Source organism: Onychostoma macrolepis, chromosome 07 (assembly GCF_012432095.1).
Source record: "Onychostoma macrolepis isolate SWU-2019 chromosome 07, ASM1243209v1, whole genome shotgun sequence".
Classification (NCBI taxonomy): Eukaryota; Metazoa; Chordata; class Actinopteri; order Cypriniformes; family Cyprinidae; genus Onychostoma; species Onychostoma macrolepis.
Genome location: NC_081161.1, coordinates 9,765,352 through 9,792,805, shown reverse-complemented (window position 1 = coordinate 9,792,805; position 27,454 = coordinate 9,765,352). Strand labels below are relative to the sequence as shown.

The 27,454-nt window shown below is 36.2% G+C and overlaps 3 protein-coding genes across 6 annotated transcripts in view; 2 read left to right on the top strand and 1 right to left on the bottom strand.

The window, feature by feature from the left end:
• The first annotated feature begins 6,693 nt into the window (after window positions 1-6,693).
• On the top strand, window positions 6,694-16,340 carry cdhr5a (cadherin-related family member 5a). 4 transcript variants are annotated; one of them, XM_058782463.1, is made up of 14 exons: window positions 6,694-6,847; window positions 7,440-7,615; window positions 7,936-7,998; window positions 8,580-8,669; window positions 8,882-8,968; window positions 10,060-10,164; window positions 10,250-10,435; window positions 11,192-11,282; window positions 11,371-11,468; window positions 11,601-11,807; window positions 12,168-12,281; window positions 13,498-13,564; window positions 15,029-15,205; window positions 15,352-16,340. In XM_058782463.1, exons 1-14 carry the CDS (start codon window positions 6,757-6,759, stop codon window positions 15,915-15,917), a joined length of 2,118 nt encoding a protein of 705 aa, XP_058638446.1. In that variant the 5' UTR covers window positions 6,694-6,756; the 3' UTR covers window positions 15,918-16,340. The 4 variants fall into 4 exon arrangements, with proteins under 4 accessions (XP_058638446.1, XP_058638447.1, XP_058638448.1 ...); XM_058782464.1 differs by having other exon boundaries at window positions 15,026-15,180; window positions 15,345-16,340; XM_058782465.1 differs by having other exon boundaries at window positions 15,026-15,205; window positions 15,439-16,340.
• Window positions 16,341-22,332: 5,992 nt separating this feature from the next.
• rxfp3.3a2 (relaxin family peptide receptor 3.3a2) lies at window positions 22,333-23,872 on the bottom strand. The gene has a single exon (XM_058782661.1). The coding sequence runs from the start codon at window positions 23,710-23,712 to the stop codon at window positions 22,516-22,518; it is 1,197 nt and encodes a 398-aa protein (XP_058638644.1). The 5' UTR covers window positions 23,713-23,872; the 3' UTR covers window positions 22,333-22,515.
• A 1,327-nt stretch (window positions 23,873-25,199) lies between these two features.
• LOC131544599 (A disintegrin and metalloproteinase with thrombospondin motifs 7) overlaps window positions 25,200-27,454 on the top strand; it is an 82,386-nt gene continuing 80,131 nt past the window's right edge. The window contains exon 1 of the mRNA XM_058782937.1: window positions 25,200-25,583. Coding sequence (XP_058638920.1) covers window positions 25,454-25,583 — 130 coding nt within the window. The 5' untranslated portion in view covers window positions 25,200-25,453. The remainder of the gene's footprint in view (window positions 25,584-27,454) is intronic.

Sequence of the window (27,454 nt, the reverse complement as noted above, 5' to 3'; positions counted from 1 at the left end):
GTAAATATGACCCAAACAATACAATAAAAGTAGAAAATCACCCACTGCTCTGGACTGAATAACATCTACAGGTTTAATAAGAAGACATTTCTTACTTGAATGCTGCTTTTAAATGCTCTAACGTGAAGATAAACATGGAGGATTCATTGTGTGAGGCTCACTCAGGGCGGGGTCTCTGCTAATACAGCAGTGTCCGTCAAGAGTCATGGGCGGGGCTTGTAAAATGTGACGTCACATTTTACGGATTCTGAAAATGGCTTGTTCTGAGACACTGCTTATGATTTATGGGAATTTTAAAAAAGGAATGGGTGGATTTTTATCATTATAGAGTGATTGTGTGCACACACTGCCAACACACATTTATGTTCAAACATGTAAAGTGAATTTTGCATAATAGGTGCCCTTTAAAGAAATAGTTCAACTATTATTATTATTATGGTTATTATTATGGTTATTATTTGTGAAACAAAAAAACTGAATTTAAAGAATCATACAACAATGGTTCATCGTGAACATGTCTGTCAAACTCCAAAAAGGACCATTTAAAATGGTCTATATTAATTGTGCTTTATGTCGGTCTCATTTTGAAGTACATTTTTACAATTTCTTGGCAGCATACGTCACTGAGGTTGTCTCATTTCAGAAAAGTACCCATTATAAACTTAGGCATAAGTTATTGTAACTTTGCTCATACTTTCAGAAGTAATTTTTCTGAAACGAGACAGCCTCAGTGACGTATTCAGCCGACAAATGCAACCTCCGAAGAATGCAGCCTTCCTAATGAGACACAGTAGATATTTAAAGTCTTATGAAATCATGAGACGTGTGTGAAGAACACATTAAAAATTTAATAATTTACTTAAAAATACTAGTTGAAAACCCCTGCTGAAACTTTGATAATGGATAGATGTTCGCTGGCCACTATCTGAAAATCTGTGCTGTCTCAACTGTTCCATTTCTGCAGTAAAAATAATTACCACTGGTGATGGTAACCTAATGTTTTAAAATACTGATTGCTAACAAAGTTTGCAGGTTAAATTTTAAGAATGAGTAACCCTCAAAACTAAGATTGAAATTCTCAAAGAGGCGACTTATTTAGTATGAATTTGTACAAATTCATAAGTTTTTGTAAAATCTGCTTACACCCCAGTGACAGTTTAGGGTGAAAGTTCAATGTCATATCTGGATCTTTTTGTAAAAATGACATACTTCTCTCTGGTGATGTATGTAGGACTGCTCCAATAATTTTGTTTTGCTTAAACTCCATCCCTGAAAGCTTGCGTTCATCTGTCTCTGCTTTAGACTGGAACTCCCACATCTCTTGCAATAATCAGACTCAAACGAATGTCACAACACGGAAAACAAGATCTGTTACTACCTCAGTTTGCAACTCCAAATAATATCTGTGTTAGGTTACTGGCACCCCGTTAGGCTACAAGTCATTTAGCAGATTATGTGCCATAACAAACATTATAGCATATAATAAATTAATCCACTACTGACTGTATACTAAACTACTGTAGTCGCTGAAATGCTCATATACTCTGTTGCCTTTAATGGTTCGCTTAGGACTTGTTTTGAAAGATTGATGTTGCCAACAAGTATTTTTATAGCTTATCTTGACAGCACATTAGATGCACCCAGTTACTTTAAAATAGCAAGAATTTGTGACATCAATGCTAAAACCTGTTTGGTCAAACCCTGTCCTAGTTGTCAAGCCGAGTTGGCATGGTTTGGGAGAAAATGGGATTTACCTTATCCTTTCTACAGAAGTACTTGTGAAATGGAGCATGCTGTTTTGAGAAGATTAGCACATTGTTGGTATTTGTATTTAAGCACTTTGCATTCCCCTAGATTGCAATTGATCACAGTATTTCTAAAATAGGTATTTACACATTGGCAGATTCCTGAAAATTCATAAATCTTGCATGCTCATAAATTATAAACTATGCTCATTGAATCTACTTAACTCATCTTCAAGGTTTAGCTGGTTAGCATGAGCAGTTAGCCTCTGATGGTAGATGCTGTAACTACACCGTCTGGTTTGAAAGTCATTCAAAACATTCTGACTTAATAAACTGTTTTGCAAGAAACATTAAATTGCAAACATTACAGATTATTATAATCATGGTTTGGAATTAACACCTACCAAATGTGGGTGAAAATCGACCGTGGCAGTTAACTCTATCAACTCACTAGCCAATTTGGCGGGATATGATTAATGCATGTTCTGTCATAATCCCTACAGGAGTTGCCAACATTAGCAAAACAGCATTGTTAACGCACTGGTGAGGAGGTGAGAGCCTACATTTTAAATGCTGCATGTCCAAGACTTTTTTACATTTTGTAAATTTGCTACTACATGTCAACTACCAGTTATTAGAGTAATTAGTAGACTGTCTGCATAATATCTGCTCACACTTTATTTTGATTGTCCCCCACCAGACCATTCAACTACTAGTACATACAAGTACATTCTACTAATTTATTCTACTAACCATAACCCAAACCCTTTTCTAAAAATCTATTAAAAACAGTTACTAATACCCGTTAGGAACACCAGCTGGAAAGCCCCTGAGCTCCACCAGAGGGCTCTCCCCTCTAGACTGTGCTCACATCCTCACAGATCGTAACAACACCTTAGCAATACTCAGCAACACTTTATTTTATTTTAAAGACCAATTGTCATATAAACTAGTTATTTATTTGCATGCATATTACTGGTATATTGGCTGTTTAATAGTTCGGTAACACTTTAATTTGATGGTCCCTTTTGAACATTCTGTTGACACTAAGTAATGTTGCAACTACATGTCAACAAACTCTCATAAGAGTATTAGTTGACTGTCTGCTTCATATCTACCAACTCCTTATTGTGTTGGTCTCCCAACAGATATTCAACTGACTATAAGTAACTTTGCAAGAACGTGTCAACTTAATCTAACCCTAACCCTACCAGTCAACTAATACACTACTAACACTCTAATGAGAGTCAGTAGAAATGTAGGTGCAACATTACTTATAATCAATAGAATGTGTTAAAGGGACCATCAAAATAAAGTGAAACCAATAGTTCTAATAAAGCACATATTAATGACTTATTCTGAATGACCATATTTTAAAGGCAGCGGCTAAGTGCAAATACCGATAGAGGCTATTTACACTAAGTGTAAATAGCAATTAGATGCTATTTACACTATGTGCAAATAGCGATGGATGCTATTTACTACACTACGTGCAAATAGCAATGGATTCTATTTACACTAAGTGAAAATAGCAGTATTTTTAGTGATATATTTACACTAAGTGCAAATAGCTATAGATTCTATTAAAATTAGATTATGTTAAAATATCAGGATTTTCTGCTATTTATACTACTTATTGCAAATAGTGGCAATTATCTGCACCTCAGTATTGTAATACATTATAAAACAGTATGCAATAATAACTTATTGAGTGTAAATTTTAATTTTAATTCAAATTATTAAATGGATGGATGGATCTAATGACTGATGACGGTCTTTTGTAATCTTGACTAGTCCAATCACATGTTGGTGGGCGGAGTTAGTGTAAATAGCCTCTGCCAACGAGGCGGGCTATTTGCACTTAGTGTAAATAGACACTCCGTATTTTAAATCCCTTATATTTAAATCTTACCCCATACCTATTAACTGCCTTACTAATTTTTAATAAGCAGCAAATTAGGAGGGTTTTTTTTGTGACAAAAGTCGTAGTTAATAATTAACGAATAGCGAGAATTGGTCCCAAAACTAAAGTGTGATCTAATTGTCTATAATGAGAGTCAGTTGATGTGTAGTTGCAAAGTTAATTATAGACATCAGAATGTCTAAAGGGGAAAATCAAAATAAAATAAAAATAAGTGTAACACAAAATTCACAATTCAAAATTCTCTGTCATCTTTCCCTCTTCCTTGCTGATCTAATTTATGCAACCCTACATCTCTTTGAATAAAACCTAAATCTAAACTGTTCTTCATTTCAGTTTTATATTTACAATTTGTCTATTTATTTTTTCTTGTATATTCTCTTTCTTTGCACTTCAGTCTTCTATCTCATTTCCTTCTACACCCACATGAGCTGGTACTCATAAAAATGTAACACCTAATCCCATTATTTGAATCCTATATGTAATATTTCTATCAAGATGTCTGCTCTACTTTCAGTATGTTCTCAGAGTTAACCCTATGTTACCATGTTAGCATAACTCTGGGCACATAGGACCATATGTCATGTTCATAATTGCCATATAAATCTGTGGAGCACAGAACCCTGGAAACATGAACCCACTAAGAATGTTCTGTGATCACATAAACAAAAAAGACAGATTTCAGATTACTTGTATTTTTCCACAAGGTCTTGTTCCAGCTGTGTTCTCTGCCATGAAAATGAATGAGAATGCTCAAGCTTTCTCCAGGTATTACAGAGTCAGACCTCCTCGAGTCAACTCACTCATTACTTCAAAGCTGCACAACACTGGCCTCTGCTGGTGAAAGAAAATCTTGCATTTAAATAATCATCAGGAGGGTCTTGTAACAGGTGTGGAAAGAATGCTCCCTGCAGAGCCTGTGGGTGGAGCTTGATGTCCAGCTCCCCCCCTCGCTGGATGTAATGGGTGGAGCTAGACGGCCTAACCACAACCCTATCGCTAAACATAACTCCGCCCATTATATCCACAGAGGGGGAGCTGGATGTCATTTGGCTGTGAGGTGAGTTCCACTTGCAAGTGTGCCTCACATGTCCTGAAAAATGAAGCCATAACATTTTGATTGCCCCCTGGTGGCTGGCTGTAGTATAGGTCATAAACCCTGCTCAAATGGGACGTGGGCCAAACTAAAATACATTTTATTAAAAAAAATGTCTCCAAATATAACATTTTGAATATAAAAAATGAAATGTAGAGAAAAATGAAATGATACTATGGTATATGAAACTACAGTAGGTGGTGGCAAGTCTTAATAAGTGAATCATATAATCATTAATTCAACTGATTTGTTCAAACCTGCCGATTCATTCATTAATGAACCAAATGACCACTGCATGAATGGGTCATGGGTTTTTGTTCAAAAAAGCAAAGGCAAATTTCTGTATTGCTGCATACTATATCTTAAAACATATCTATGTCAAAACACTGAACCCTAAACTTCTCTTCTAAAAGTTTTACTTTTGCAACTTTGCAGCCTTTAACACTTAAATTTTAAAATATTTTTATTTGAAATATTTGTAATTTTTATATCTCAGTCACCATATCTTTTATAACGTAGAAAGAGGGTGAAACTGTTTTGAAAGAAGCATTATATTGGCCTGTATTTCTTTCAAAAACCTTACAAAACAATGCAGCCTACAGCTCAGCTGTTCAAGGCTTGCTACATGAATCCATGACAGCAGCACACATCTACATGCCTGCACAATGTGTCTGCTTCATGTGACACTGTGTTCCCGTTGTTCCCACACAGAGAAGCAGTGGGGGTGGAAGAGGGGCTTCTTCTTGTTTGTCTCCAAACATGTTTTATAGCAGCTGATGTCATGATCGCATGTGGCGGAGAAGAGCTCTGATTGGCTGGGAGGGAGGAAAATATTTTGGAGGAAATTAATTAAGAACTATCAACAAATATGCTAAAATAAACAGCACACTGCATAAAGAGGGTGTGTTCTTACTCTCACTCTCAGACTTGGTCAGACCTGATCAGTGGCACACATTATTACATAAGTCTTGAGAAACATGGCCGGTGCGTTCACACATCATAGAATATGAAATTAAAACATTTTAATGTGTAATGCAGAAAATTAATAAGAGTGCTGATCTATGGTAGTTGTCTCCTATTCATAAAATATGATCCACACTTCCAGTCCAAAGTTTGGAATAAGTAAGATTATTCATTCATTCATTCATTCATTCATTCATTCATTCATTCTTGTCTCTTTTTTTATGAAGTTTTATCTTATACTCACCATTTCATGATTTCCAAAAAAAGGTTAAGCAGAAACCCCCCCCCCCCAAAAAAAAACTGTATTCAACTTTGATAATAATAATAAGAAGAATCATTGTTAATAAGTAATAACTTTTGAAAATAATGCTTATCATAAAATATACTTGAAATTCACAGACAAATATGAATTGTGTCTAAACTCCTTCAATACTGGATATAGATCCCAGGATTTTTTTTTATCCCATACTGTAGTTTTCATAACATTATTATTATTCAAAAATTTGGAGAACAGCTGCAATACAGTAACTGTCTCTAAATATTTAGTTGGTGTCTCATTATTAGTATAAAACAACTAAAGCACTGATCAAGGATTCTGAAGTAGTGACAGATTAACTAATTATTATTATTAATATAACCTTTTTATTTCTCACCACATTTATTTTGTAATTTCACTTTTAATGAATCCAGTGCTGCATAAAGTTCTCATGTATTCCTCTGGTTAGACTGACAAAGTAATTTGAACATATTTCACATTATCGGATTTCTCACAGCCTCCCATCCCGCAGTGCTTCCACTAATACAAAATGACCCCTGAAAAACAGATGCAAGTATTTGGGTGGGAGGGAGCAGTCCACTGCTGGCAAGCTCTTTAGGCAATATATGACCGTAAGATGAAGTCACAAACATTGCGACTGGAGTCAACTCCCACTCATCGGTCAGCACAGTCAATGCTTTATGTGAAGAAGTACCAGCTGGTGCCACGGTCTCATAGTCCTCCATACTTATTTGTGTGCATCAGAAACTGGGAAATGGACATTATATTTAAGCGTAAATCCATAACTACCATCTTTGGCTGTTTATTTGCATTATTCCTTCACAAAATCTGCTTTGCTGAGAAAAGTAAGTAATTCTTGTTTCAGTTTTTAGATTTGCTAAACTGTTGTCAACAACGCTATTGTGTCGGTACGACGTGTCAGTCTCTCTGTATTTTTTATGATGGAAGTAATTTCAGCTCAGTCAGTGGAAATAAAAAGACGCCATGTCTGTTCATTGTCTACAGACGGCCGGAATGTAGAGCTTCAAAATATGTCTAGTGGTTCAAAATGCTTTCCTACAAATATTGTCATCACAGAAAATGAACTGCCCCTCAAAAACTTTAATGTGCTCTAAAACCTGCTTAGCACAATTTCGAAAAACAGCATTAGTAGTTTAAAATATTGATATGTTCACACAATTCTAGAGTAAATAAGTGAAAATTAAAATAGTCAATTTATTAGAATCAGATTCAGAAAGCTAAATTGACATGCTAAAATTCAGTATCACATACAGTATCTCTGCATACACATTTACAAATACAGACAAAAAAGATATATAATGTATTAAATGTAAAATATGAATTTCTACAAAAATATTTGTATTACATGACAAAACACATTTTTGTTATATCTGCTATAATATGGTAAGAATGGTCATTTTTGTTTTCTTTCCACAGTTTGTTCCGTCCCCTCAGAGCCTGTAACAATTAAAGAGAATAACACCGCTGACACACTTGTTGTCCATATTAACACAACAACAAAGGATGTAACGCTGAATCTCACAGAGAATCCTGGGAATGCCTTCGATCTGAGAGGTTCAGAACTGATAGCAAAGAAAGGCCTGGACTTTGAAGTATGTTTGTTTCATGACTTTACTTTGTCGAGACCATGATGACACTATTAGAAAATCCAGCTAAAACCAGCTTCAGATGGTAGTTATGTTTACATGGTTTCTAGCTGGTCATTCATGGTCAGTATCTGATCCAAGCTGATTAGGTTAAATGGCAACACTACCAGACGCTGGACCTGGTTTAAACATGGTGGTAGACCAAATTGGACCAGCAACAAACCAGCTACCATCTTCCAAATACCAGCTTGGCCATCTTAAACTGATATGACTTTGTTTTAACTTGATTTGATTTAACACTGGACTGATATTAAACTGTTTTCCAGACACTTTCAGGCCCTGAAGAACTAACTGTCCAGATCCGATGTAATAAAACTGGCTACAGAAGTGTAAGTTACTCAGAACTGCAATTACAATTATGGATTTATGCAGACGAATGCAAAGCAAAAAAGTCTTAGTATTAGATAAAATGTGAACCCATGTCTAATTTGAAAGAAAGATAGCAGAAACACACTTTTTAAGCAAAGCATTTCACAAAAGTACATTTTAAAGGTCTTAATTGACAAAATTATGTAAATACTGCACAGGATGAAGACAATCAATCAACAAATATAAAAAAAGAATTCACCACTTGGTTTTGAATGATGAACTACATCTGTGGTTGCTGCATTAGGACACCTGAGTGAACTTGAGGGAAAGGGACTTCAAATATTCACTAAAATTCCATCTTATTAAATCTGATTAAAAGTAATTGCAAGAATGGCTCAGAAAAGTGTAGACTGGTTTGAGATAAGCTCTAGCATTTATCATTTGTTTGGAGATGCCACTTGATATAATGTTATCTAATGTAATGAAATCCAATGTCCCAGTCTGTTTGGGGGTCACTGTTATATCAAGGATTATTAGTAGTTGTTTTGTTTTTTTGGTTCATTTTTTGCATTTCATATTCATTTGTACATTTTATCTACAGATCATTCTGACTGTGATTGTTCGTGTTGTGAATATCAATGACAACCCTCCATCATTTGACAAGAGCGAGTATACACTTGACATAAATGAGGTGAGAGCATATTGCTATTCGACATTTGTCATAGCAGGACATATTTTAAATAATTGTTGATCCAGGTACATGTTCTTCTTGGCAAAATCACGATTACATATATAGTAAGTGAAATAGGACAACTTGCTCATTATTTTTTAAATCTACTGTCAAAGTGAGGATGCCGCCATTCTAATGCCATTCTAATGTTGCATTTTGTGTGTTTTGCACAGCTTACACCAGTTAATAGCAGCATTGCCCTGATTGAAGCAATAGATGATGATTCTGAGGTTCTGTATTATTCTATGGAACCAACTGTGGTAAGTAATCAATTCCTTTTCTCTAATAAGAAGATCAAAAAAATATTTCAGGAATTGTTTACCCCAAAATAAGTCAGTCATCATTCTCTCATCCTCATGTTATTCCAAACCCACATGAGCTTGTTCTGTAGACCACAACAAGAGAAGATGAGCAGAAAGGTCAAGCTCTTTTTCATATAATTAAACTACCAGGGGCCAGAGGCTGCAAAACTCCAAAAGCACTGAAGACGTAAAAGCATCATAAACATGACAACCGTGCTGTTACAAGTCTTTTGAAGTCATGTGCTAGCTTTGTGTGAAAATCTGACTGAAGATTAATGGGATAGCTCACCCAGAAATGAAAATTCAGTCATCAGTTTCTTACCCTCATGTTGTTCCAAATCCAGAATACTTTGTTCATCTTCAAAAAGACAAATTAAAATATTTTTAATGAAATCTATGAAGTTCCTTTCCTTGCATTGAAAGGTAATTATCCAAAACTTTAGCTTGAGTAAATGCTTCAAAAAGTTCATAATGACACAATAAACATAATCCATATGAATTTAATGGTTTAGTCCAGGCATCCCCAAATCTGGCCCACTCCTGCAGAGTTTAGCTCTAACCCTAATCAAACACACCTGAGCATGCTAATCAGAGTATTCAAGATCATTAGAAAATCAGAGGTAGGTGAGTTTGATCAGGGTTGGAGCTAAACTCTGCAGCAGATTGGCATTCCAGGGAAAGATTTTTGGAACCCTGGTTTAGTCCATGTCTTTTGAATAGACACAATCCCTTTTTATGATGAACACATAAGGTGAATAATTTAGGCTTTTATTCACATATACAAATTAATCAACACACATAGAACACATCAAGTATGGTAAATGCAAGGTCAAACAAGCATGCTTGTCTCGTCAGAAGTCTTGGATTAAACAACTCGATTCATATGGATAAAATCTATATTAACTTTCTGAACTTTAAGTGAATGGACTTTCAAAAAAACAACTGAAATCAAATAAACAGTGAGAATTTAGAGCTATTGGTTTGAAACAGTAGTAAATGACATTTTTGCATATTTGCTTGAACTCTTCTTTACGAACATTTCTTTACAGAATAGATACTTCAGACTTGAGACCATGTATATACCAAGCATCCTTGTGAACAAGATTTTAGATTACGATGTCATCCAACAGGTGAAACTGATCTTGTATGTGCAGGTATGTAAAAATTGTGCTGTTTCGTTTGAATGTGATAATTTCAAAATTCTGTCCTGATCTGACAAACAATTCTTGACACTTACAGGATACTCCACTTCCATCACAACTGGGTGAACTCTCTTTCACAGCTTCAGCAACCATAATCGTCAATATTATAGACATTGATAACCGTCCTCCCTGGTTTCAACCATGTACAAGAGTAAGCAGTGGTAATGCCAAACTCTGCCTGAGCCTGGGCTACAAGGGCAGGGTGAACCTAACAGAGAAACAGGTACATTTTCATTCATATTATGACCATGGAAATAGTTCACCCAAAAATTTAAATTTGCTGAATCATCCAATCATAGGTCACCCAAGAAGCAGATGAGTTTGTTTCTTCGTCAGAACAGATTAGAAGAATTTTAGTAATACATAACTTGCTAATCAGTGGATCCTCTGCAGTGAATGGGTGCCATCAGAAAGAGAGTCCAAACAGCTGATAAAAACATCACAAAGTAATCAACGAACTCCAGTTCATCAATTAATATTTTATGAAGTGAAAAGCTGCATGTTTATCATAAATATATCATTACATTTTTGTCATTGCTTCGGGCTAAAATATGAGTCATCCATCCATACTGTTGCTTTCTCCAGTTAAAATCCAGTCTGAATCAGGAGAGAAATATGCATAGGGCTTATAAGTGACAGTTTAAAGTTAAGACACCCAAATGACGGATTTGTTCACGATATCTTCACAATACATTAAATGATGGGCTGAAGTCTTGTGGGTCATTGTGATGTTTTTTTCAGCTGTTTGAACTCTCGTTCTTACGGCACCCATTCACTGCACCCATTCCATTGGTGAGCAAGTGACATAATGCTTAAATATCTCCAAATCTGTTCCCATGAACAAACAAACTCATTTAAGTCTTGGATGACCCGAGGGTCTGAGAAAATCTTAAGTAAATTTTAATTTTGTGGTGAACTATTCTTTTAATAAATGCAATGGTGTGTTTTGAAATTATACATACTAAATTGATATTTCCAGGATGGAGCCTTGCAATTGCAGCCAGGTCCAGTGTATGCCAGAGATGGAGATAAAAGCAGAAATGAAGAGATAAGCTATAAAATTGTTCGAGGTATTAAAGCATTTTTCCTCACATAACTGTTGCTCCTATACACTCAATGTTCAACGTGAACTGCACAATCATTTCTGTAATTGCCTAGGAAATGACGACAGCATATTTCAGATTGATGAGAAATCTGGAAATATATCCATGCTGAAACCAGCAGATATAGCTGGCCCAATATCACTCTTAGTTTTGGTGAGTTTCTTGTGCATATTATGAAGACTTTGAGAAGTTTTGTGACATATGCATCCTCGTGACATCTGAGCAAATACAATTTTCACTGCTTAATTTTGATAATAGCGACCTTCCTTTATCCGTTCTTCCCAGGCTTCCCAGGTATTAAATAGAGATCAGTTTGCCACCACTTCAGTCACTATTGATGTAATGAAAAAGAGCAGAAATGCTCCAAAGTTTGAGAAGGATCGATATGAAGGGTATGTTTACAGTACTTCAGGGCCTGAAAACATGGTGCTAAGGGACAGGACATCCAACAGACCCATCAGAGTCAGAGCAAGGGATGACGATTTTGCAAGTGTAAGTTTTAAAACTTCATTTAATACCATCAGTTAGTGATTTACTTTTAAATTACAGTATATGCAGACATTGTAGTTGTGATTTACACACTGTGATTTACCCATGTCACCCTAGAGCAACATCCTTGATGGTTTTGGAATAACATCAGTTTTTAGTTTTAGGGTTGATGTTAGGACTTGGGTTGGGGCTTAAGCAACATTCATACCAACTTATCACTCCCCTCTGATTTCAAAGCTAGTTAATGGTTAGATTTGGGGATAATATTTGTTTGAGAGAATTTTTTTTTTTTTTTTCCAGGACCAACAAAGAGATTGATCAAGGATCAATAAGAGATTGCCAATTTCTCCCTTTATTTTTCAGGGAATCAATCCTGACATAAGATATGAAGTGCAGTATAGCAGCTATGTTAATATCACAACAGATGGGTTTATACTTTTGAAGAAAGCCGTTCGGACTGATTCCTTTGCTGTGCAGGCAAGTAAATATGTTTTGTTGCATCTGTTTTGAGAATATTTGAACCACATCATAGTTGATAATAATTGTTTGCACATGAAATCTGTCAATTTTTACCATTACATGGTCTTCAATTATGATTGTCCTAACCAGGCACAGCATTGGTTTTGAGCAAGGTTCCAGCAAGTAATTTGTCCAAAAAAAAAAAAAAGTACTGCACAATAAGACACAAATATCATATATTTGATGTTTAATATAAAGATGTAGAGGGATTTTGGAAATATGAGATTTGAGTGAAGGCAGAACTACCCAGTATGATCAACTACTGCCAAACAATCCTGTTGTTCATTGCAGCCACAGAATTTACAAAAAGTTTTTATTACTTATTTTATCCTGTCGCATCTGGTTTTTGAAATACTGATCTCACTTTATATAGGCATCTTATTACACTTTAAAAAAAAAAACAATGCTACACGACTTTCTTTGAAACAATTATCATTCAGAAATTTTATAGTAGATTTCACAAATAATTACAAAGAAACAGCAAGTAACACATTGAAATAAACATTAAACATTTTTAAGTGTAAAGACTGAAATAGTTTTTCTTATATGGGTAGGTTTAAGGGTGGCTTAACATGTAAAGATTATTATAGTGTAACTTCAGAAATTAATTACAGATATAGTTATTTGCATGTTGGTATTGCAACAATTAAAAGTACAATGTAAGTATGTACACAGTAAGTGCATTGTATTAAATAATTATCGAAAAGTTTGTATATAGCAGTTAAAAACACGTAATATAAAGTAGGTCCAAGAGACTTTGTTACTGAAGACACTGCTGTCAGTCTTAAGGCTAAAATCTTCAAAACCTAAGTCTGAATTTGAAAATTCAGGCACACTTTATATTAGGTAGCCTTCACTACTAGATACCAACATTCAGTGTCTACAAGACTGTGGATTTACTGTATATCTGCATTCTGCATTGGGTATGGTTAGGTTTAGGAGTAAGGGTAAGGGTTAGGGTTAAGATTATAGGGGTTAGAGTTGGGTCTTTTTTGGGTAAGGTTTGTGTTATGATTAGGGGTAATGCTAACAGTATAACTACAGATGTTAATTCAAGTACTTCAAATGCACAAATATGTATGTACATAAGAATATTGTATGACATGGTTAAATGCATTATAACTAAGGCCACTTAACGTAAAGTGTGACTGAAAATGATTTCTTTTGTCACCAGCTTAGGGCAGTGGATGTGACTACTGGTGAGGCAGGAACAACTACTCTCTCTGTGATTGTAGTACCATGTAAGTTATGCTACAAAAAAAGGTTTCCTATAAAGTTTAACTCAGGAGTGTCCAATTTTGCTTCTGGTGGGCCACTTTCCTGCAGAGTTTAGCTCCAACCAGCTCCTACACACTGACCTGGAGGTTTCTAGTGATCCTGAAGACCTCGATGAGCTGGTTCAGGTGTGTTTAGCTGGGGCTAGAGCTAAACTTTGCTGGAAGGTGGCCTTTCAGGAGCAGTATTAAACCAAAGTCCCTTTCAAGGAAAGTCTGTTCACTCGGCCGCCATATTTGCAACGCCTCCGGGCAGCTCAAACAAGATCAAGTCCTATCTAAATGAATGGGGGAATCCTGAAATCTCAAAAACTGCTAGCTGAACTCATGATTAAATTACATATTTCAAATCAGCAACAAAATCTGAAATGAACTGCCCCATGAATGTTGTTTCTTATGCTCAAATAGCGTTTAAAAAGCTTATTTTTCAGGCTAGACCAGCCAATGCGCATGAGTAGTTCCAACGCGCTTGATTGGTAAACGGGCTTGATTGGTCCAGCCTCAGGTTTCTATGGGAACCAGAGCTTCTAACGGCTACTGCAGTGATGCAATGACTTTACGAATCAATGTTTGGCTCTTTCATTTAGAAGGCGGGACTATCCCTCCATATTGCAGATTGTAGTTTCTCCCATTCATAAGTAATAGGAGTGAACCGCCTTTGTATTTCTATAGTCTTTGATTAAGCACCCCTTGTTTAAGTGTTAAAGGATCAGTTCACTTTCAGAATAAAACATTCCTGATAATTTACTCACCCCATGTCATCCAAGATGTTCATTTCTTTATTTTCTCAGTCAAAAAGATTCCAGGCCTTTTCTCCATATAGTGGACTTCAATGGGAGCCAATGGGTTGAAGGTCCAAACTGCAGTTTCAATGCAGCTTCAAAGGGCTCTACACAATCCCAGGCATAGAATAAAGTTGTTATCTAGCGAAATGATCTGTCATTTTCGAAAAAAAAAATTGAAATTAATATACTTTTTATCTCGACTTCATGCATTATGTAGACACATTGGAAAGGTCACGCGTGATGTAGGCGGAAGTATCGATCCAGTGTTTACAAAGCGAACATGCAAAGAAAGTCAAATGCCCATTAAAAAAACGACCGATCATTTCGCAAGATAAAACCCTTATTCCTTGACTGGGATCGTGTAGAGTCCTTTGAAGCCGCATTGAAACTGCAATTTGGACCTTCAACCCGTTGAGTCCCATTAAAGTCCACTATATGGGAAAAATCCTGGAATGTTTTCCTCAAAAACCTTAATTTCTTTTCTACTGAAGGAAGAAAGAAAGATATGAGCATCTTTGATGACATGGGAGTGAGTAAATTATCAGAACATTTTTATTCTGGAAGTAAACTAATCCTTTAAGGTTCTAATACTTTTTTCAGCATGTTGCCTGTCTAATTTTTCTATTTACACCTGCCATATCAGTAGTGGGGGTCCAGTCACCCGATGAGGGGTACCGTGCAGGAGACATGGCTTTGCTGGGCTTTGTAATGGCTGCGTTACTGGTGCTGTGCCTCATTGTGATTGGCTATCTGATATCCCGTGTCAAGAAGGGGAATCCTGATGCATTCAAGTCTGAGGTCAGCATCTTCTCATCAATGCTCAGTGAGTCCAGGTCTGAGTGTCCACTTTGTAAAAGAAATGACGATTAAGAGAAAGTTCCATAAGAACACCATAATCATGTACTACAGCAGGTAAAATACAGCTCATGAAATTGTGAGATTAACCCTCTGCCCTCATTCAGTGTTTAGGGCCATGCTTGAAGTTTACTCAGCCCCCTAACAGGCCAAGTCCAAGAGATAGCATGCAGTTCACCAATGATGGTTTCTTGAATGAAGGGGACACAGGGAGATCCAGATCCAGGCGAGCTGAACTGAGAGAAAGGAGACTGGATGCAGTTCAAGCAGCGAGGGTGCGAGTGATACCTCGCGAGAGACAGAGGCACTGCAGCTCCTGTGGACTCCAGACGCATACCAACCATTCACACCACAGTCCTGCCGTCCAAACCAGAGGAAAGGTGAATAAGCATAAAGTAAAATCCATTCTGGCTAAAGAGAGGAGGAAGGATGACAGCCACAAGACCGTTTGGTTCAAGGAGAGCGAGGATTCTTCAGATATCGAGGTGGAGATCATCCCTGACACTATAGGGCTTAAACCAGAAGAGGACATGGAGAAAGTCGAAGGGGATTTTGTGTCCCCTCCACCGGAAGACAGTGAGATGGAACTGGGGGAGTTGACAATGCTGAATATACAGGACTTGACTAGCAGGGAAACAGCAAATTCTGAAGGACTGAACACAGAAAGAAGAGATCAGTGAGGATCTCAGAAGCTCCTGCCCAGTAAAACTAGAGTTCTTTGCTCATCAGAGACTGAATTTGTTTTGTTTTTTCATGTTCAGTTTGGCTGAAATAATTTATATATGTGAAAATAAAACCAGGTTCCGTTCAGACATAATTATTGGCAAAATACTGACACATTTATTCATAATGGTGTTAAATGATGAGTCCATTATGATATGCATTTTTCCATTGTGTGACATGCATGCTAAACTAATATGCAAACATGTGTTGATGTAATATGTCTATAATTTCAGAAAACAATACTTAGAATTTAATGTTGACTTGCTGCTTTATTTAACGTCAGCTGTGTCTATATGAATAATGCATTGTGAAATAGAGTATTTTGTATAATTATGTAAATTATGTGGAAAACATCTAGAATAAAGCAAATTTGAAAGTAGCATCAAGACTTGATGTGGTGTCTGATTAATATATATATATATATATATATATATATATATATAAGACAAAAACAATGAATTTTAACAAAGCTTTAATTATAGCCTTAATCTGCAAGAGCAAATTTCACAAAAGGCTTTTTGATTATGGAGGATGTTATCTCTGGATTGTTATGCAAAGGACTGGTTGCATCATTATGTTGCCCCTTTCTGGACATTTTTACCATTGTTGTAAAATACCAACATAAGACTCTTCACTGATAGGTAAAACAGGTTTTCATATGAGAAATGGCAGACTAAGATTAAAACCCTGACAAACCAAAAAATGCTTCAGCTACACTTACAATGAAGGTGTTTGGGTCTAGAATACAACAGCTGCCTAAGTGCTTACATTTTGAACCAACCTTCTAGGCTACAGGCAGCTGTCCTTCATGCATTAAAATGTGGCACAAACCAATACCCACCACTTGAGGGCTCCATTGGCGTGATACAGCCAGGACTCATGCCAATGGAGCTCCTCTGAAAATAGTTAAGACAGTTAGGCAGGCTGTGCCTTTCTAATGTGATGTTTTCTCAGTGTGCTAGTTATGCGTTGGTTGGCTTTTTGAATTCTGAAAATAGTATTGAGTTTAGTCAACAAAATGAGACTCATTATCCATATAAAGCCTATTAAATTATCAACATGATTAAATTTGCATGATTGCATGATTTGCAAAAAAAAAACAACAACAAAAAAACAACAACTGTTGTACACAATCACCTGTTCCTTCTGCCCTCTGATACTTAGTAGAAAGGCCTTTTAGTGTGATTGTATCAATGTCCGACTTAAGGTCATGGTACATAAATAAATTTTAAGAATAACTTTTATAGTATTAGTAATATTTCAAGATTAACACGTACTGTACTGAAGCAACTTAGGTTTACTTGATTATCCTTTTTTTAAAGAAAAAAATCATGTTAATATGTGAGTATCAAATATGATACATTAGGCTTTTGAGGAATGTTTAAAGAACGTTACAAAGTTAAAAAGTTATACTGATGTATCAAAGTGCTCTAAATTCATATATATTTATTAATTTAACAGATGCTTTTATCCAAAGTGACAAGTAACAGATACAACAAAGCACTTCCTCCTAAAGTGGCAATGACATGAGAAGTGCTAATAAGTTTCAAACACTGTTTAAAGGATTACAGGCTAGAGCCATAAACTGTAAAGAAAGAAACAGTGAAAACATAAAGGATTTGAAAAAGATGCGCTTTTAGCCGTTTCTTGACTCTGCTGTCTGGGTAGGGCTGGGAAGGTCATTTAACCAGCCGGTAACAGTGAACGTGAAAATTTGTGAGAGTGTTCTTGTGCCTTTCTGCTTGCTCACCAACCAAATGCCTGCCTAATTTTCAAGCTATTAGTGGACACTGCAATATTTGTGCTTAAAATGTGATAAGAAAATAACATTTTCAGTCAACATGCAAATCTGTGAAATTCATTAACTTAAAGAAAGAACTAACTATATATTAAACCTCGGTGGTTGAAATTTATATCCTTTTGCCAATGAGCCGTATATAGGCTACTAGTTATTTTAAAATAGTTAGAGACCACAGAATTAAAAAGTCATGAAACAACAAGAAGTCTAAGACAGGACTTCATTGCAAAATTAACATTTGTCTCAGCACCACGTTTATGCAGTTTATAGTATGCATTTTTTTTTTTTTTGCATAATATGTGAATGTTTGTAGAGTTACCAGATATACATTACAATTTGCACATGCGGTTTTGTGACATTTGCAAGTCATGACAACATGACCTGATCCTAGCCATCTGAGAGCTATTTTTGTTCATATTCTACCAGCATATCTGCAAGGTGTTTTGGGTTTAGGAAATTATGGTAGCATTTTGTATGAGCTCAAACTAATATATTTTTAATACTATTTTTGGGACAGCCAGTAAGAAGTCCATTATTAATCTACCCAGCTGGTGATGAATGCATGAAAAAGCGTATCTGGGTCTTGTTTGGACACAAAGGATCTAATTTTCAGCTGGTAGTAAAGACTGATTTCTAGTTATTGCTGTTACATGACTCCTGATCAGATTCCAGAATGATATCAAGATTCAAGAACACACATCTCAAGCAAGTTTATAAACACTGCTGATGTATAATTGTGAAACACTTTGTCTTCATCATATGTAGTGACCTTCAGAAATGGTTGATTCTGAAAGTCTGAACAAAAATATTTAAAACCTGCAAAACCTCCAATGCTCTTTGACCTAAAAAATGTATTTCAAATATCTGTGGGCAAGTTCATATTTCAATCATTTAACATCACATTTGTGTGTTCACATTTCAATGCTGCTTAATGGTCACATTGACACAGAGGTAAACAAATTAAATACTTACATTTTTAGTTTTTAAATAATAAATTTTATTTTACATTTCTAGGATGTCATTGATTATTAGTTGTTTTTTTATCCACTCACATACGTTAGGAAATCCTGTTTTAATGTAATGTTTAATGCTGTTGATATAAAAAAATGGAACATATTTTACTTCCCTTTGCTTTATATATATATATATATATATATATATATATATATATCTGTATAGCATGTTTAATGGTAAGTTTAAAACAAGTTAGGTAAAAAGTAATCTAAAAGTAAAAGTAGTCTGAATATATGACCTAAAATGAGTAACCTAGATTACATTACTAACTACAGTACAGTTTTCATCATGTAATCTGTAATCAGTAATGGACTACAATTGGTAAGTATTCTACCCAGCTCTGATGGCAAGATTTATAAAGTTGCGAGCAGAGAGGGAATACATACACACAAATATAAAGCATATTTTAAAACATTTCATTATAAAATGCACTTATTTGCAACATATCAACAGGAATAATCTTAAAATATTCTGTTGTTTATCTTGGCATATCGATGTTCACTGGCAAATGCATAGACTATATCTGATGTATCAGGAAACCAATTGACAATGCTACTGATAGCTGTGTGATAGCATCAAAGAATTCTCTTCATGACCAAATAGCAGAATATTGCTAATGGTTGAATTTGCATGTGTGATTATCAACAGAGAAGATCATTTGAAGAGTGTTTTACACTGATATCTCTGCAAAGGTCATGGGTTTGATTCACATGCAGGAAATCTATCAACTGGTTCAAATGTATACTCTGATTGCAATACAAGTTATAAAACCATCTGCCCATATAAATACATAATCTATACTATGCAGCCATGTATTTGACTTTACTTAACTTGATATATTTAACTTAATATTCAGAATATTTCAATGCAATTCTTTTTCTTTCTTATTTTTGTCATTTGTACTGTTAGAAAATTTTACAAGCCCGATTCCAAAAAAGTTGGGACACTGTACAAATTGTGAATAAAAACAGAATGCAATGATGTGGAAGTTTCAAATTTCAATATTTTATTCAGAATACAACATTGATGACATATCAAATGTTTAAACTGAGAAAATGTATCATTTTAAGGGAAAAATAAGTTGATTTTAAATTTCATGGCATCAACACATCTCAAAAAAGTTGGGACAAGGCCATGTTTACCACTGTGTGGCATCCCCTCTTCTTTTTATAACAGTCTGCAAACGTCTGGGGACTGAGGAGACAAGTTGCTCAAGTTTAGGAATAGGAATGTTGTCCCATTCTTGTCTAATACAGGCTTCTAGTTGCTCAACTGTCTTAGGTCTTCTTTGTTGCATCTTCCTCTTTATGATGCGCCAAATGTTTTCTATGGGTGAAAGATCTGGACTGCAGGCTGGCCATTTCAGTACCCGGATCCTTCTTCTACGCAGCCATGATGTTGTAATTGATGCAGTATGTGGTCTGGCATTGTCATGTTGGAAAATGCAAGATCTTCCCTGAAAGAGACGACGTCTGGATGGGAGCATATGTTGTTCTAGAACTTGGATATACCTTTCAGCATTGATGGTGCCTTTCCAGATGTGTAAGCTGCCCATGCCACACGCACTCATGCAACCCCATACCATCAGAGATGCAGGCTTCTGAACTGAGCGCTGATAACAACTTGGGTTGTCCTTGTCCTCTTTAGTCCGGATGACATGGCGTCCCAGTTTTCCAAAAAGAACTTCAAATTTTGATTCTTTTTCTACTTTGCCACAGTCCATTTTAAATGAGCCTTGGCCCAGAGAAAACGCCTGCGCTTCTGGATCATGTTTAGATATGGCTTCTTTTTTGACTTATAGAGTTTTAGCCGGCAACGGCGAATGGCACGGTGGATTGTTTTCTGGAAGTATTCCTGAGCCCATGTTGTGATTTCCATTACAGTATCATTCCTGTATGTGATGCAGTGCCATCTAAGGGCCCGAAGATCACGGGCATCCAGTATGGTTTTCCGGCCTTGACCCTTACGCACAGAGATTGTTCCAGATTCTCTGAATCTTTGGATGATATTATGCACTGTAGATGATGATAACTTCAAACTCTTTGCAATTTTTCTCTGAGAAACTCCTTTCTAATATTGCTCCACTATTTTTCGCCGCAGCATTGGGGGAATTGGTGATCCTCTTCCTCTTCCCACTCTGAGAGACTCTTTTTATACCCAATCATGTTGCCAATTGACCTAATAAGTTGCAAATTGGTCCTCCAGCTGTTCCTTATATGTACATTTAACTTTTCCGGCCTCTTATTGCTACCTGTCCCAACTTTTTTGGAATGTGTAGCTCTCATGAAATCCAAAATGAGCCAATATTTGGCATGACATTTCAAAATGTCTCACTTTCAACATTTGATATTGTATCTGTATTCTATTGTGAATAAAATATAAGTTTATGAGATTTGTAAATTATTGCATTCCTTTTTTATTCACAATTTGTACAGTGTCCCAACTTTTTTGGAATCGGGTTTGTATATTCTTGATACACTAAAAGTTCCATAAAATATCCTACTATGTACTGTGTTAATATAAATTGTGATGTGTTTTAGGGTTAAAAATGTCTGTAAATGTCTGTAACTTTACGGATAACATCCTGAAATCTATCAGTTCCTTTTCCATTTTTGTACAGATATTTTTTCTTTCAGTGAAAAAAAAAAAAAAAAAAAGATATTTACAAAAATATAATTTATTTACTCAAAAAACAAAGGTATGATTCTCCTTGCAGCTTCTTTATTACATATAGAGAAAATCCTGTGAAAGGATTTTTGGACTTTGCCAGTGCTCCCTCGTGATATTCAAAGATATTTTAGCAGGTTTCTCAATGAAATTAATGTATACTGCAACAGTATTTCCTGCACTTGGATGCAAAGCTTTCTGTCACTATTATTGAACCACTGACACAGCTTAGCCCGAGGCATCTCACACACTTTATTGCACAGCTGTCATTTTATCAAATAAAATCAAATTTATCTTCAGCCCAGAGATTTGCTTGATTCTTTTGCATGGGAAAATTCTTTTTACCCGTTATGTATAAATTTTATTTTCACACTCACAAAACAGTTTTTAGCATTAAAAAACATGCACAGTTTTATGCAGTTTGGTAGATTATGTGGCGGGACATCTTACCCCACTCTCTGTCTCCTGATGAAGATGGATGTTAGTGACGAATATTGTGAAATATCTTCTTTTGTGTTCTGCAGAAGAAAGAAAGTCATACATGTTCGAAATGATATTAGGCTGAGTAAATAATGAAAGAATTTTAATTTTAGGTGGAGTATCCCTTTAAGAATTATATTGAAATAAATCTAATATTATACAATTCATATCAATAAATTATAAGTCATGTACAATATAAATACAGTTTTGCAAGCATCGATTCATGCTCAGAATATCTTTACATTTCAGTGTATCTTTTTATTTCAAATTTACATATTGTGAATTCACCATCACAAAAAGTGACAAAGAAAATATGAATACATATATATATATATATATATATATATATATATATATATATATATATTCTTTCTTTTAGGTCTAACTTGGACATGTATATGTTAAGTATGTATATGGGCCAACAAATAAAACATCTTTAAAACTGTTCAAGTCACAAACAACATCTACAATCATTCGTCGTTCTCAGTATCGTTCTCAAATCACAGTAACCCTTTGGTTTATCAGGAAAAAAAATAATAATAAGTCCACTGTATATAATAAGTTGACAGAATCTGTCTGAAGTCCTATGAATGTTGTCAGTATAAGGTCGCTTGTCTGGATTGTTGGGAGAGTTGTGCGTCAATCACGTTTAAATGAATTCCAGTGTGTGCGTCATCCAGGTTATGATTGCTGCCTCGATTGTTTCCATGTAGTTTTCCAGCCTTCGAAATAACAGGCGAAGAGATGCGCCAAAAGAAGCTATGTAACATTTTCCTAAACTCCCGTCGCATAAGACAATACAAAACTGGGTTTAAACAACTATTAGTATGAGCAAGACAAACAGTCACGGGGAAAACATAAGTATGCACCATGTAGTATGATTTGTCCCAGTGCACCACGTTCAATTTCACCAGCACGCCCCAGAGGGTGATCGCATGGTTTGGCATCCAGCAAATGAAAAAAGAGAGGACCACCACCGTCACAGACTTCGCTACTTTCGATCGTCTTCTTTGACGGGTATTAATGCCCCTCTTTCGGATAAACCTGAGCAGTAACAGATAACACACTGACAGAATGAACATGGGCAAGATAAACGCAATGACAATTTTCTGAAGGTGATACAGAGCGAGCCAATCCTGGCCATCTGGGAACTTGAGGAGACAGAGTTTTTCACCTGCCACAACTGTCACGGTGGAGAAAATCGAAGTTGGAGCCGTTGCCACAGTCGCCAAGATCCACAGTACAGCACAGACCCACTTCACAGACACGGACTTCTTTCGAGAAGGGATCTTTAAAGCAGATGCGACAGACCAGTAGCGCGTAATGCTCATTGCAGTGAGGAAAAAGACGCTGGCGTACATGTTCATCACAGTGACTGATAAAATGATCTTGCACATGGCGTTACCAAACGGCCAGCTGAAATCCAACGCCGTATCCACAGCCCAGAAAGGCAAGGTCAACACAAACTGAAAGTCGGTGACAGCTAAATTGATGACAAAGAAATTAATGATGGATTTCTTTCGACCTTGTCTTATCTTCATAAGGAAAAACACCAAAAGGTTTCCGACCAAACCCACGGCGCAGACCGCGGAATAAACCACCGAGATGATAATCCGCAGGACGAGGCTGCCGTCAGCAGTCACATCGATGTCTTCCAGACTGCTGAACTTGTGTTGATCCGTTAAACTTCTGTTCAAAGTTCCCCATCCGCTTTGGTTGAGAATGTCACCCATTGTTTCTGAAGGAAACTCTCCAACAGGTGCCTGGTGAACAAGGGTGTCTACTGATTGCATATCAGTTAGTCTGACATTGTTTCAGACATAACACAAACGGTTTTAGACGGCAATGGGTTCCCATAGGTGTAAGCGACGTGTTTTGAACACGCAGTGCACCTGACAGCCAGCGTTTTATGCAGAAGCGCGCGGGGAGCGCCCGCCTGTGAAGCGCGCGCACTGGATAACACCGCTGACTGACTTACAGCCGTACTCTTGACGTCATGTCATGTCATACAGATTTGAGGGAAGATGACCAAATATTCCAAAATAGTCCTTTTATTTAATCCTTAAATTAAAAAAAAAAAAAAAAATTAATAAACGGAAACCAAACGGGTAACAGCAATGTAGGCTAGAGTACAATTTCAAGAGTTGTATGTAGCCCATATATCTGCAGTACCTAATATAGTAGCTTATTGTTACATTTATTAGTCATTTAAATGCAATACCAAATGGTTTAACATTTAATGCTGCTATAATTCAATAGTATGTTCATGGATTTTATGTTATGTTTGCTTTTTTTAGTTCCTGTTGATGATACTACTCTTAGAGTCAATAAAGCCTTATCGTGTATCATCTTATCATATATCATCTTAAGCTTCTGCAATTTACAATGCTAGATGGGAATGACTTCGTAAATTGATATGAAATGTTTCATTGCTGTTGTGTCCACCAGAGGGGGCACTTGATGGACACTCAAATATATCAGCAGCTCAATTTGTTACTCCCTTAAAAATGAGTTTGCATTGTCAGATTTTCAGTTTTCAGCCTTTTAATCTATGGAAGGGATGTTAGGTAGAGTGGAAGATGGTGGGACAGGTGGACAGTTAGGCTACTTAGTAGCCTAGGTGTTAAAGGGATAATTCACCAAAAAATGAAAATTCTGTCATCATTTACTTTGATGTTGTTTCAAATTTGTATGACTTTCTTCTGTAGAACATATTTATTTTCCATGTCCAAGTGGAAATAAACAAATGATAATGATGATAACGATGATAGTCAAAGGATATAGGCTATAGGCTTATGAAAAATATCAAATAATGAATTGCATTATAGAAAAATGATGATTATTGGCATTATTATTAATGGCATCAACATGGATACAAAACATGCCTCATGCATTCAAAAATAGCTACCCGGAACTAAAAGAATGCAAATTTCGATTTTATAGCTGTAATGACAAAGCAATAAACGCTCTTAACGCGAGACGCGACGCAACAGCCAAATACGACCGACTGTTGTGTTCATAGGCTTCCAAAAAATAAAAGTGCACAGATTAACTCAAGAACGCGTCCTGTATTTGTGTTCCTACAAACGGTTAAATTACGAGATGGAAGTCATTGGAGTATAAACACGCAAAGCACTAAACAAAGACTGCAGTGAGTTCAGTCTGACACACTGAACACAAAGACAAGGTCCTCCTACTAGAAGAGAGAGAGAGGGCGGAACTTTTACAAAGTTTTACTGAAACACAGTTCGCTGCTCTTCTGTGTGCGGCATCAGTAACTGCAGCCGTCCCAGTTGAATTAACGGAGCCCAAAATCGCCCATGCACCGGATTCACAGACTTTATCATGCTACATCATTTGTCTGATGACCATTGCAGATCTCTGGCTTAATAAATGCAGTAGCCTTCTTTTGTGTGATGGGTCCAAACTACCGATGCATAAGGCTGAGGCAGAAGTTACTATTCAAACTATCACCATTTAAATGGACTGTAGATGTACCAGGAGTGATCTGTGTTCTCCTCCGTGCAGTTTGACATGATGGTTCAGCTGGACTGCGGCATTAAAGTTTTGGGACCAGCAAGTTTTTCTCTCTGCTTTGTGATAACAGCTGGGCTCCTATCCATGTTCGAGAGCACAACAGCTAGCGGATATAATCAAGACACAGGTGAGTGGGTTGAGCTTGTGTCTCATTATAGTCCCACGCTGTGATTATTAGCATTTTTTGGTTTGTTTCTTTGTCAGATGATGAGAGCGTGTGCGCACAATGGTGTTTGTATGCAGTGGCCCAAAAAGCATTTTTGGGCACTTGTTTGTTTTTAAAATGTGGCTTTTATTTTAACGAGATGTAGCGAAAACACACATTGCAAGCACAATATTTCATAAAGAGAATTTTGTTTGCCTTCTGATTTTAAAACAGCATATTCTGTTCGTTAAGACGAAACGTATTGTGACACTTTGGGGTTGTAAAACGTTAAGTGGAGTGAAACATGCTCATATAGCCAAATGTGATGAACTAAACTTGTGGTTATTACCTTTAGAACTTCATACATCCACTTAAAACCACTGCAAAACCGGTAATTGCAAAAATAGCTCAGAAAAGTAAAGTAGTTCTGGAAAAAGCCCTGCTACAGATGACACTTGTCATATTTTGTCATCGAATGCACTGACATTCATGCACTTGTAGAGTTTTTAAGTGCCCATACTAGGGATCATATTACTTCTGACAAACCTGCAAATAGTGGAAGTGAAATATTTGGCCCAGTGTTGCAGGTTTCTTTTTGAACTGTTTATTTAGGCCATGATTTGTAATGGCACATGGTACATTGTTTAATTTTTCTGCTGGCACTCTATGAATTCATTTTTCTTGATTAGGTTATTTGAATGTAAATTAGAATTTTAGATCACAGTTCACATCGCGGTATCAATTCCTGCTGTGTGAAGCCTGCTGGATAATGATAAACACCAATAAAACTTCAGAACTGTTTGAAATAAAATGTTTTAAATGTAATTTTTAGTGCTACTGTAAATAACTATATTAAAGTGTAAGGTAAAAGAATACCGTAATGTGAATTGTTTCTAAATATCAGCATCACACCACTTCCATTTGGCTTTGTGTGCTTTTGACTTATGTTTGCCCTGATTGCGTATACATCCCCTGCCTACTCCATGTCCCTTTTCTTGGCGGACACTACCCCTATTGCTGCTTTCTCGTGGAAGCCCCTCTGCTTCCACAATCGTGCAGGTCAAAGCAACAGACCTGCCAATGAACAAGACTGGTCATGAAACAAAGACTGTTCAAATGTTTGTACTACAGAGTCTCTAGGGAAATATTGGAATATGGAGAATGCAGACCTGAGAAGTTATTTTAGTCTTTACTTTACCATATAATTGCTATAAATCCTTCTGTAAGTGTATTATTCTGGTCTGTTGTTTGAATAGAATGACAGACTTCAGCTTGCTGTTATTAGGATAATTCATGGATTTGTTTCATGAATTAGTCAACAGTTCAGCTGCTTTGAAAGTCACAGGAATTTAAATGATTTGCTTATTAAAACTTATGCAAGCACAAAATAAAGAGCAGAAAGGTTACAATGTTCTGGTTGCAAAATTGCAGTCACAGTCACACAATCCTGAAAAATCAGTACATAGTAAAATCTTTGGGGAATTTTAAAGTTTTGAAGTCTAAACTATGATAAATTGTCTGTGTTGTTTGCTCATATCTTTAGTAAATCATATAAAACTTTGGGGGGTTGATTATCAGGGCAGAGTGGTTACCGGAGTGTTGCTTTCTGATTTCTAAGATGTTCAGAGCAGTTGTTAGCTAGTATGCTAAGTTGCTAGCATGAGCTTGATAGTTGATGTTTAGTTTACTTACTAGATTAAGCCAAAAGAGCCCATCCATCTCAATGATATTCTAGTAAGGCTGTTACATAAGCTGTAAGACTAGTTGTAAATAGGCACTAAGTTTATGCACTGCTAAATATTTGAGCTTTTGCACCATCAAACTTAGTTGAAGCATAACGCTATGTATAACTA